This window comes from Macrobrachium rosenbergii, chromosome 41 (genome assembly GCF_040412425.1).
Source record: "Macrobrachium rosenbergii isolate ZJJX-2024 chromosome 41, ASM4041242v1, whole genome shotgun sequence".
NCBI lineage: Eukaryota > Metazoa > Arthropoda > Malacostraca > Decapoda > Palaemonidae > Macrobrachium > Macrobrachium rosenbergii.
In genome coordinates, this window is record NC_089781.1 from 22,715,381 (window position 1) to 22,728,697 (window position 13,317).

At 33.7% G+C, this 13,317-nt stretch overlaps 1 protein-coding gene across 2 annotated transcripts in view; it reads right to left on the reverse strand.

The window, feature by feature from the left end:
- The window catches only part of LOC136826736 (uncharacterized), a 358,177-nt gene that overhangs the window by 97,450 nt on the left and 247,410 nt on the right, over positions 1 to 13,317 (reverse strand). The window contains exon 7 of one of the 2 annotated variants that reach the window (XR_010849697.1): positions 10,304 to 10,415. Coding sequence is in view for 1 of the 2 variants with exons in the window: in XM_067084144.1 (XP_066940245.1) it covers positions 10,405 to 10,415 (11 nt within the window). In the remaining variant the exon portion in view is untranslated. Of the gene's footprint in view, positions 1 to 9,728; positions 10,416 to 13,317 lie in introns of those variants that run through there. The other variant, XM_067084144.1, reaches the window with a different exon arrangement.

The following is a 13,317-nucleotide window of genomic DNA, read 5'->3' on the forward strand; positions in this document are numbered from 1 at the left end:
CATAAAATATGTAAATATTAAAAAAAAATAATTAACAGATAGCCTACTGTGAATTTGTTTACAAAATAGGTTTCTCTCTCTCACACACACACACACATAAAATTGATAGTATAAAAAAAAAAACTAAAGCAAAAATGTACAAGGTTCCAGACAGCTAGGCTGATGCATAAATCAACATAAATAAATCAACAAAAACTATAAAAAAAACGAGCGTTTCAAAACATGAGGGGGCATCAGAGGCAATTTTGCACTAAGTTAAATATTTGTATTTACTCTGAAATAAAAGCAATCGGCGGATATATAACTATCATAAAAGCAATGAGGATTTAATGCTTTGTCGAATTTCACATCTTCTAATAAGCTTTTCATTTGTTTCTGTAAGATGAAGTTTGTTTATTCCAAACTACATCTATAATGAAATAGATAAACGGTATAAAAGATACAAGAATTACTTTAGCATAATTATACTCCTCGTCATTATTATGCGAAAATGAGTTCATATTTCTTCACTGAACAAATTCCTGTGATAATTCTCCTCTCTCTCTCTCTCTCTCTCTCTCTCTCTCTCTCTCTCTCTCTCTCTCTCTCTCTCTCTCTCTCCGAAAAACCATAATTATACTCCTCGTCGTTATTATGCGAAAATGAATTCATACGTTTCTTCACTGAACAAATTCCTGTGATAATTCTCTCTCTCTCTCTCTCTCTCTCTCTCTCTCTCTCTCTCTCTCTCTCCGAAAAACCAAAACTTCAGTCATAAGCTGACCCAGAACTTGGGCCAATCAAAAATCTGGAGCTAAAGTTTTCTCTTAAAAAGTTATTTTTCATTCTGTTTATGTGCTGGAATGTTCCAGGCACAATACTCCTGAAAATAATCATTCCAACTTCGATGAAAAAGGGGCGAAGATGGGATCAAGAATCCCCCCCCAAAAACTACACAAGTGAAAACAGAAAATCTGAAGAATCCCGAGGAATTTCTGGGGGATAGGCACACCTACCTAGGCTACTGCCACGTTTTATAAAGGCGGAAAGAAGGCTTATTATCCTGGGAGTCGGTCAAGAGGCACGTCCCGACGGGCCTAGGAAGATAAAGGTTGCAAATCATTCCTCCATCCTCGGGAATCAGTTGGTGAGGTTCCGTACTTCGAGAAAATTGGTCCGGACTTCTAGGGACAAGGGGGAAGTGGAAAACATAGAGTCAGTCATAACCTTTTCAAATACATACATACATACAAATATACATGTATATATACAAACATATATAAATATATGCATATGTATATATACATATATATACATATACACATACATATATACACACACACACACACACATATATACAGTATATATATATATATATATATATATATATATATATATATATATATATATATATATATATATATATATATATATATATATATATATATATATGCATATACACACATGCATACATATCTATTATCAAGTCTTTCTCCCCAACAGACTCCTGAGAAAAAAAAAAAACAATAATCGCCCCACACTTACCTTAATATACTGAAATCCTAATAAGAAAAAAGAAGATTAAGAATATAACAGAATCAAAGCATCCTGATCTTAAGGGCACCAAGCGCTTGATCTTAAAATAAACCATGCATTGCAACCTGAATCCTTCACAAGCATAAACTGATAGTAAAAAATTAAAAGTACCAAAACTGGGGACGGTAGAGAGAAGAAAAATGAGTGCAGTGAAAAACACTGAAAAAGGGTTCATAGCAAACAAGAAACTTCAATAGCAGACAACGAAGAGCGTGATACAATACAACATCTCTTTCTCGACATGGCTACTGCACTAAACATGGCATAAAATATGTGAATGCTATAAAAAAATAATTAACAGATAGCCTAATGTGAATTTGTTTCACATAACAGTTTTCTCACACACACATAAAATTGATATAAAAAAAAAAAACTAAAGCGACTAGGATTCACATGACCAATACAAGCGCTTTCCAAATGATGTTTGAGGTTAACAGGCGATACAAGGAGAGGAAAACAATGACTCTAATTAAGAACGGAGGCCTTATAAAACCGCTACTCCTTATTTTCCCCCGACCAATGGGTAACCGCGGTTCAATCGGGCTGTCTTTCATGTATAAGACTTGGTGCCCGATTATTCAAAGCAGAAGCGCAAATTTCTGCGTTCTATTTCTTCCTTTCCGGAAAGGGAATAGACGCTTCGTAGTTTGCACATTTTCAGAGATTATCAATTACCATCTAAGGCTAAATAATAATCAAAGATATTTTCAATTTTTCCTTCTGTAACTATTTGTGAGAAAGTGGATTTTGTTGAGTCAATTTATCTGATTTTGAAAATTACAAAAAAAAAAAAAATCGTCCAGTCCTTACAATGACTTCTTATACCAGACAATTTAACATTTCTATATATCATTGCTTTTGATATACAAAAACGCGAGGTGATTTTGTTTTGATAACAAAGATTCATGAAGAGTTAACATGAAATATTAAGAGAACCAAAAACTGTCGTACTATAAAATAAAACATTTCTTTACTTTTCGTTTGTTTGATTTGAAGATATGAAAAAAAAAGCGCTGTGCAGTTCTTTCAAATATAAAATATGTTTTCGAAAAGGAGCATGGTTGGATATCCATGACGTAGCATGAGTCACTGAGAGCTGAAAGCATAAAAGTGTAGTTCTCCACTGCAAAATCAAGCCTTTCACATCTATCAAGACGGAAGAGAGAGAAACAAAACATCAAAATGATAGTTGATGTTCCTGTCAAGGACAGACTGGAAAATCTTTATGAGAATAATGCAGTAACGATATCAGCTTTCAATTGTCTTTCTTTTTAGTCAAAGGGAACTTTTATTCCAGAGTTCAGTACACAATGATTCCTGTCTGAAAAGGGATTTAGCACCAACATTATTCCATACACTTAACGCTGTAATGGGTGAACTTTGCTTACCAAAAAAGGGTTATTTAAATTACAAACAGAAAGTATTAAAAAATAGGTTGGGGGGGGGCGGTTGTAAGGGACACGAGTGCAAAAGTACATTAAGAAATTCATTAATGGAGCAGGAAGAATAAAGATTAATCTACACTGCTCTGGTGGCTTACTGTATCATGAGGTTTCCTTATTTTCTATAGTAAATAATTTCGACCTTAAATATGATCTATGAGTGACCAATTACCTATGTATAAGATTCTCTCTAGGATAAACATGAAGGCCTCTAAGCTGAGACAGAATTATAAAAACAAGTAAAAAATGCGTCGAAATTTCTTCGGCGCAATGAGTTTTCGGTTCAGCGTATAATGCTGTATGAAACTCAGCCACGACCAATGAAACTCTCAGCCGAGGCCTATGAATCTTTCAGCCACGGCCCGGTGGTGGCCTGTGTTGTTAGCACCTATATCGGTGCCAGACGCACGATCATGGTTAACTTTAACCTTAAACACAATAAAAACTACTGAGGCTAGAGGGCTGTAATTTGGCATGTTTGATGATTGGAAGGTGGATGATCAACAAACCAATTGGCAGCCCTCTAGCCTCAGTAGTTTTTAAGATCTGAGAGCGACAGAAAAAGTGCGAACGGACAGACGAATAGCCACCTCAATAGTTTTCTTTTACAGAACACTAAAAAGAACAATAACAAGAGCCAGTGACAACAAGGACCCCGAAAATGAAAAAAAAAAAAAAACAAGGACTTCCATGATGAAGATCTGATAAAAAAAAAAAAAAAAAAAAGGCTTCGAGGGAGTCCCTTGAGTACAATATTGAATCCCCCATTACAGCCGGAGCAAAACCGCAGTTACTCGAATAAAGTCGAGGAATAAAATGTAAATAGAGGTGATTCGTTGGGCGAAAGCGCTCAGTCCAATCCCTCCGCGCCAGAACCGATGACACGGACTATTGGAAACTTTTGTTCTACTCAACCAACTCCAATGCAATACCTGCGTGAAGCCGTAAATTACTCACTTTTGACAACTTCTCAAATAAGTCAAAATGGTCGTCTCTCTTTTCTCCTTTTTTTCCCGATTGAAACGAACAACGTACTTTGCTTTTTCTATGATTTTCACTGATTTTTTTCAAATAATCCTTGGTATTTATGATTTCTTGATATCTGTCACTGTCGATAATAAATTTTAAATACCCTATTTCCTCTTAACTGCAGACATTTTGGCAAAAAACTTCCAATACTAAAATAACACGTTTGGGATTCAACTCTTAAATATGTCGAGAAACATCTAAATCTATTGAATTCTCCATCAACTAAGTTCAATAAATGAAAATGCTTAGAAAGTAAACTGCTAAAAAATGAAATGAACGTTGTTTACCTATTAAATGAGTTACACTGAATCTACAGGTATACACAAAAAGTACCAATAAAAGTTCACTAATGAAAAACTTACTGATCGAGAAGAAAAGGTGCCGACTTTCTAAAAAAAAAAAAAAAAAAAAAAACCATCTCTCCAAGGAATTCCGGGTAGAACATAAAGGTAATTTGATATTGCAGACATCCAGGATTGTGAAAAATTTGGTTCCACTGATTTTTTCAAGTTATCTGGCGTTCAAAACACCGTGGTCATCGACGCCGAAATTTTCCGACACTGGTAAACATACACAAATTTTTTTTTTAAGCAATACGAAGCCTTTTACATGATTAGATACGTTTACTCAAATGTTGAGAAAATGTTGCAATAAATACTGCACTGTGAATCACGGATCGCGAACAGGGTTTGAGTTCGACTTGTCAATAGCTGTCTTGACTGTCAAAATTCACCTCAAAATATACTGGCTACGCAATTTACTAATTCACTCCAGATTTCAGTTAAGTCTACGTTATCTGCAATACAAGCCGCACCGTCTCCTGTTATTTAGTTTAAGGCCAAATATGCTCAATGGCCACTAACAAAGATGGATACAAAATAAGAAAAACATAGGTTAAATAATTTACTATGAACATAAACAACCTTGTGCCAATCACCTAGAAAACTCTAAAGACAAGAGCGTAGCATTCAAATTACATAGTAAATAGTTTATATAAAAATCTTGTAATTTCTTTTGGTTAACTAGTTTAAAAGTAGCACTAAAGCGGCTCAAAAAGCCAGGGCTCTTATCTGCTGGGAGGGAGTCTTTGATGTAATCACAGAATAAGATGTATAAAGCAAGAAAGGGCCTGTGTTGAAGGTATTTGTTTATATTACGACCTATTTACTAACAATTCAGCAACTTACAAAACCTTGTGAATTACGTACTGCCGATTTTACCTGCCACGCCGTCATCCGGAAAAAACTGAACTTCGAACATAACCCGTGTTGTCAGTAAAAGGTTTTCATGCACATTATCAACTTTTAAAAAGTTAATAACACAGAAATATCAAGTATTGCATTTACTATAAGTAAAACGACAATCAAAACAAATGTAAGAAAACGTTACTTCTATTTCTGCCTAAGGAGGAAGAATCAGAAGAAAAAAGCAAAAATGATATCAAAACTCAGCTGGAATGTTCGTTGGCGTTTCTTGCTTCAGGAAGACCAAGCTTGCAACCACGGCGTTATATATAGACATTTCATGGTGTGCTAAATATATTCCAGTTTTGGGTGTCAAGAGGAGCTTTTAAATTCAGCAAGGTATCATACACATAAACTGTCAGCATTTCATGCAACTTTCCAAGTTTATTAATTACTCTTGTATTTCTTGCTGAATTAATTTTTTTGTGTCTCTTCAGTCATTTATTTGACCACTAATGTATTCAAATTACTTTTGAAAGATATTTTTCTGGTAAACATGAAATGATTTTTACTTTTAATTGATATAGGTTAAATGGAATAAAGGAACAAATGGGAAGATAGATTTTATCAATAGGTTTACTTAAATGGGATGAGATTTGTCTCGTCGGGGTCCTCGTGATTAATTGTATGGTATAGATTTTGACGGAGTGATGAGACCTTACGTCTGATATCTCTCTCTCTCTCTCTCTCTCTCTCTCTCTCTCTCTCTCTCTCTCTCTCTCTCTCTCTCTCTCTCCCCTTAACTCAGCCGTGACCCACAATTAACTGTTTAGGTCAGCAGAAGCAGAAAATTGTGAATTTTAGGAAATGTGCCCATGTCACTTCTTTCAGAGACAAACACCGCTCCCTTACTTTTGTAAGGTGAATGCACTTACTTCTGCACTAGAGGCCAGAGAGAGAGAGAGAGAGAGAGAGAGAGAGAGAGAGAGAGAGAGAGAGAGAGAGAGAGAGAGAGAGAGGGGGGCATGAAAAATAATGATAAGATAATATTGAAGTTTAGATAATAATAACATGAATAAATATAAAACGGAAAAAACGATTAAATATATATATATATATATATATATATATATATATATATATATATATATATATATATATATATATATATGTATATATATAAATTATATACATATATATATATATTATATATAATGTGAAAAGACCCCATTAAATTTTTCTGGATTAGTGAGAGAGACGAAGAGAGAGAGAGAGACTCATCTTAATGAAGACATTTTAAGCACAAGGCATTTGAACACTATTAAATGACTGAATAATTAGCCTGAAAACTATTAATATTGTCTGCATACTTATAAAAATATTACGATGGGATCGTCATTAATAAACAGTATTCATCAATTTGCAATCCTTAATTGTACATCAATTTTTGACCAACTTTAATTATAAACATTTATCCACAAAATATCTAACTTCAGAACAGTCACTTAATTATGATACAAGTGCATATTTACATTATAATTATTGTCATTTCATTTAAAGGAAATTTCTCAGGAAGCTTAACAAATAAATCCTGTATCTCTTCAGGCAAGACAATTTTTTTTTTTTAAATTGCCTGCCTTAAAACATGAATTGCATCCGACATGTAGATTACTTTAGTAGTTGAAATTATTTAAATATTAACAAGATGAGTAAATAATGCGAGGCCTTATGAGTAACTGAATTATAAATTATGAAATGCATCATCGGATTGCAGTTTTATGTGAATTTGTTTCCAATAATTTGGGAATATTTCAGAGAGAGAGAGAGAGAGAGAGAGAGAGAGAGAGAGAGAGAGAGAGAGAGAGAGATTGCACTTCTGTGCGAATTTGTTTCCAATAATTTGGGAATATTTCAGAGAGAGACCTTACAGACCTTACAGTTCGTTCGAGTTGCCCCAGGTCCCTCAGTGTGAGGCACCTTTGATGTCTACCAGAGAATTGCTAACGCATCTTCCGGTATATTTTGCATCTTCCAGTCTTGGATGGTCTGGGATGCATCTTAAGATATTTGTCGATCTTATTCTTAAACACATCTACGCTCACTCCTGTTATGTTCTCTCAGAGAGAGAGAGAGAGAGAGAGAGAGAGAGAGAGAGAGAGAGAGAGAGAGAGAGAGAGAGAGAGAGAGAGAGAGATTGCACTTCTGTGCGAATTTGTTTCCAATAATTTGGGAATATTTCAGAGAGAGAGAGAGAGAGAGAGAGAGAGAGAGAGAGAGAGAGAGAGAGAGAGAGAGAGAGAGAGAGAGATTGCAGTTTTATGCGATTTTGTTTCTAATAATTTAGGAATATTTCATAGAGAGAGAGAGAGAGAGAGAGAGAGAGAGAGAGAGAGAGAGAGAGAGAGAGAGAGAGAGAGAGATTGCAGTTTTATGCGAATTTGTTTCTAATAATTTAGGAATATTTCAGAGAGAGAGAGAGAGAGAGAGAGAGAGAGAGAGAGAGAGAGAGATTGCAGTTTTATGCGAATTTGTTTCCAATAATTTGGGAATATTTCAGAGAGAGAGAGAGAGAGAGAGAGAGAGAGAGAGAGAGAGAGAGAGAGAGAGAGAGAGAGAGAGAGAGAGAGAGATTGCAGTTTTATGCGAATTTGTTTCTAATAATTTGGGAATATTTCAGAGAGAGAGAGAGAGAGAGAGAGAGAGAGAGAGAGAGAGAGATTGAGTTTAGATTTGAGGGAATATTTCAGAGAGAGAGAGAGAGAATTAAGAATTTATGAATAATTGGGTATAAACTACTAAATATAAAAAAAAAAACTAAAAAAACTCTATGCAAATCTTTACCAAAGGCTCATTCTTTCCCTGCCAAAACTTGCGCCTAAATTCTTTTTCCTTTAATATGTGAGTAATGGTCTTTTTAAATTTAGTGGAAATATGTGGGTCTGATGGGATGTTTTTATTTAAATATTCAGTTCCCCTTATTTACACAGTTATTTAGAATATATATAAAATACTTAAAAAATTCGGAGTCTCATGTAATCATTAAAAAAGTCCTTACGAATGAAAACATTTCACCTATTGCGCCTTTTCTAGACTTCATTTAAATTTATTTCTGTTTCAGTATTTTTGCTCAACAACAACTGACATTTAAAATACATACCTTCCGGACCCCATTGGATTTCAACGCTTAAGAAACAGCAAACTAATTTATCTAGAATTGACAAAAATCCTCTTCCTTCATTAAAAAGATGCAAATTCCCACAATGTCTCGTAATGAATTACCTTTTTATGTTAATCCTAAAACTATCGATACGAAAAGCTAACGTGAAAGAGCAATTATGACGTGTGCCTTAGAGACAAAATTAAAACCAAGAAGACAAAATTAAAATCAAGAAGTTTAGGAATATATAAAGAGAGATATGACAACAGAGAGGCGAAGGATCAATCAAAATCATCGACCTATGAACCTTATACCTGCAGAGTTAGTCATACAGTATATGGAATCACACGAAATCCAATCATTCTATTACAAGTGACTTCAATATCTACCTCTTTCCCTCTCTGATAAACACCACTAAATGGAAGGGGGCAGAGGATTTGCAGCCCCATAAAGTGTTTCGGAAAAAGAGGGCAGAGAGGGAACAAAATATTAAGGCCTGGGGTTCTGAATGAGTAATTTGGGTAAACATATGTAGCGGCTGATGGAGAGGAAATATCCTGCATAAACAGTTCATTCTTGATTCACCAGTTGAAAAATGAATGCGTAAGTGACTACTCTTTTGTTTTTCTCTAGGCACGCCTAATGAAAGGCAGGGGAATATTGGAGAAAAACACATACACACGTGTATATATATATATATATATATATATATATATATATATATATATATATATATATATATATATATATATATATATATATAGCTATATTAGCTTGAACTCTCAAAAAGATAGTCGGTGGGCATACTTACAATTCCCTTACTGTTGTGTGTGTATACATACGTACATACATACATACATACATATATATATACATAATTATATATAAAATTTATATATTATAACATACATATTGTATATAATGTATAAATTTATATAGATATATATATATATATATATATATATATATATATATATATACACACACACACACACACACACACACACAAGAGGAAGGGAAATGTAATTATGCGCACCGATTATCTTCTGAGAGTTCAAGCTAAACAACTTACCATTAACTAAAGAGATTCATTATGTTCATCCCATCTGCATTCCAAGCGCAAGTGGAAGCAAGACAAATACAATGTCCTCCTCTGAATGCCAGCATAAAGAGGATAAGCGCAATGATATTTGCCAGATTACAGAAGAAAGGGAAACTAGAGTACATGAATGACGAAGCTAAATCAAGTTCAGTCCGGAGGAGAAGACAGTACTCTCGCCATGCGAGTTGTTTACATCGCCTATTTCTTGTTGTTTTTTTTTTTTTTTTTTTTTTTTGGTAGCTGGTATAATTATACCTTGCAATTTAAATGCATTCATTTGAAGACGAGTTCTTTAGCTTCTATTATTATTTTGTTCATGATCACTGATAATAATTTACAGCAAATTCAGATATTTCAATGGTACCAGATTCTACCACTTGGGCAGAGTTTCGCCCTGTTACCTTACGTGCTCTTTGAATTCAGTGTGTTTAACTGAAAATTTTACAAATTTATAATATAGATCTTCATCTTCGGTCTGTTATTCCTCTTTTTCACAAAAATATTCCTGTATGTGAGAGCTGACTGCGACGTAAGGGTTGCTAACTCAATTTCCAATAGGTTTCACAGAGCCCGGAATATCGAAGAGGAATTAGTAAAAACTGCGAGAGTAATACGTCACCTTTTTAACGAGAGTGAAACTGGTCCAGCATATATAATCTTTGTAATGATGGGAAATTTAAGTCAACTTTGCTACTGAATAACAATGGACTAAAAAAAAAAAAAAAAAAAAAAAAATCGCAAACGACAGCTGCAATGATCTTTACGCCATACTTTTTATGCATAGATTTCAGGAATATATATCTCCAATACTTACCTTGAAAGATGGTATTACAGCGGTCGTCTCCATTTCAGAAGAATGAAAGTCCATGTCGAGAACTAAGAATTTTATCCCCAACTTCACACGGTTCCATACTTCTACAGGAAACCTAAGAAAGAAAAGTAGACATGAAATAAATTTTAAACAGTTGTGCATCCGAAAAAAAAAATATGAATAATTTAGGTGCTCACTTCATAAATATTGAACTATATTTCAAACGATACTCCATAAATAAATAAATATTGTACCTCTATCCTCAGCTATTAAAGAAGTTTACCATAGCATTGTAATATAAATGCAAGTGATAAAAATGAAGAAGATCTTTCAGAAGATGACGGAACTTAATTAAAACTTCTGATGCTCCACGTAATGCATGAAAATAATATGTTGCTGTACCTCCATTTTGGAAAAGCAGTTGATGAACTCACACAGCTAAATGCAAGATTTAGACCAAAAAAAAAAAAAGAAAACACGCAAAGGATATCAATAAAGTTAATTAACTTCCATTTTAACTCAAAACGATCACAGTACGGTAATGTTAACACTTAGATCCTGGCCTCTAAACCTGATGCAGGCAATTTTTCCATTCAAAAGAGAACCTTGGACACACTGCTATAATTTCAAAGGAAAATATATCAAGAGATGCAACTGACAAATATTATCATCTTTTTCTTACCAAGTTATAATTAACATTCCAGTACTCGAAATGAGCGTAAGGATCGATGTAGCAGTCATTATCATAAACACAATAGCACCAGCGAATTTCCTAGCAACACAATTACTAACTGTCGTCCTCCACATACCGGTGGAGAACTTTTCAGTTCTTATTGTCCTTAATAATGTTACATTAAAGAGAATTACTTTTCGCAAGAGTAATAATCTTATTACTGAATTGCACTGGGCAAAAGAATCCTGTTTGACAAGTTAATAATGTCCAGCTGGTATGCAGGCCATTAAAACAAGCAACTTTGATGTCACGGGCCAAAATTAATTAACCTGCTCAATCCACTCTAAATTAATTTCAACAAAATTATATTCCGTTGTAATTAAAGTCATCATCATTCTATTCATTATGGTTTATTCGACTGCTTGTTCTTTGAACCTTAAAAGAACCACAAAGAAATGAGGGCGAAGCGATAAAACATTTACAAATTTCTGTACATCATCCCTTAACTAACATTAAATCCATACTTTGTTCAGAATTATCACCAATTTAATGACATATACACTTTAAATCTTCGACGGCAACCAACTAAAAGCCCAGTGGGGCAAAAATGAGTCCTATAAACCTTTTCAACAAATGACAAAATGAGAAATAAAAATGTTGTACGACTGTCAAGCTTGAAAGCAGACATATTGTTTCATTTCACTGCTACGTCAAGTACTGGTCTAAGATTAATGTTATCGAACGGACGCGAAAAATCCCCATATGTCTTTTTCTTTTCTCACCTGTAAACTTTTTTTTAAAATACATTTTACACCCTTGTTCTTCAAATTATGCATTGCGTTTTAATCAGACAGTCATCTGAACGTCTGCTCTGTAAACGCATTCTTTGTGAGAATTTATAAAGATTTGTATGAGTCAGATCCGTTAAGATTCTATTTTATACGCGGCAGTCATAATTTATATCTTGATTTATTCTCATCATATCACTATGTCAAAAAATCAGTCAATCAAAATACAACCAGGTTACCAACTTTGCAGCCATGAAAATCGGCTTCAATATAAATAGCAATTACTTCAGCACCATCCTTTACATGACGAAGTCTGCAGTAAATAAACTATATATTTTTACTTGCGTTACATGTAGCATAGGCTATAGGGCAACAACAGAATTGACATGAACGGTTAGTAAGAACGAAAAGGAAATTAAATAGATCAATATCAAAATTGTATATTTAAATCAATATCAGGTTTTGCACCTGTAATATGTTTAAGGTGCTGATTATACTCACGTACCTTTTACGATGATATTAAAGCCATTTTGCTGAAAACCAAAAGAAACTTTCCGAAAAATGTTCCCTAATGATGTTGTACCCTTTTGGTCGCAAGGTCATTTTGTTCTTTATTTTTTTTTTTTTTTTTTGTATTAATCAACGTTGTTTCATTTCAGTGCTTATTTTTTTTTTTTTTATTAATCAACGTTGTTTCAGTGCTTATGTTGAAACTACGATTTCTTAGTGGGAACAAGAATAATTTTCATCTGCATTAGCTAATAAACAAATTTTACATTTTTAAACATAGGGTTTTGTTCATACTAATAAAAGAGAGCATTTCATTTAGCTGAGATAACGTATTTAATTCTTCCCAAATATCAAAAATAATTTCATGGAATACTATCTAACCAATCCATGGAAATTAAAAGTTCAACGATACGTGATAAACTGAGTTGTAATGAATCCTTTCCAATTATATTGCCATAAAAATCACATAAATTTCACCTGCCAGGAATCGTATATTACGTCTTCGAAAATTTCATAAGAATTATTAAAGGTCATATTCCCACCCGTCCATTAATCTTACGCCATCGACCTTGAGTTAAAAAAAAAAAAAAAAAAAAAAAAAAAAAATTCAAATGGGTCAATATTTGCTAATGGCAATAGTAATAAAATTATTACGTGGCGCCTAAACTATAATAAATAACATGTCCAATAGAGATCGCTGATATGTAACGCACATCAAAGCCAACTTAATTTTGATGAATTAATAACAGCGGTGGAAAATACCATAATATTGTACCCCCACATTTCCAGCAGATGAATAATGTTTTCATTAATCTATTATTTGCACTTAGTATACACGCCAATGACATTACCGAATTTCAAATAGAAGAGAAAAACGTTCCGCTGTTATTTTTGCGATTATTTTGGGATGACGCTTTGTCCAGAGATGAATTTTCTCTATCAGAAAACCCTTTTAACTCTCAGAGAAAGAAAACTACCCCGCTAACAACACAACATGTATACGGATGACTGTACTAGTTAAAAATAAGGAACAGCTGAGATGCAAA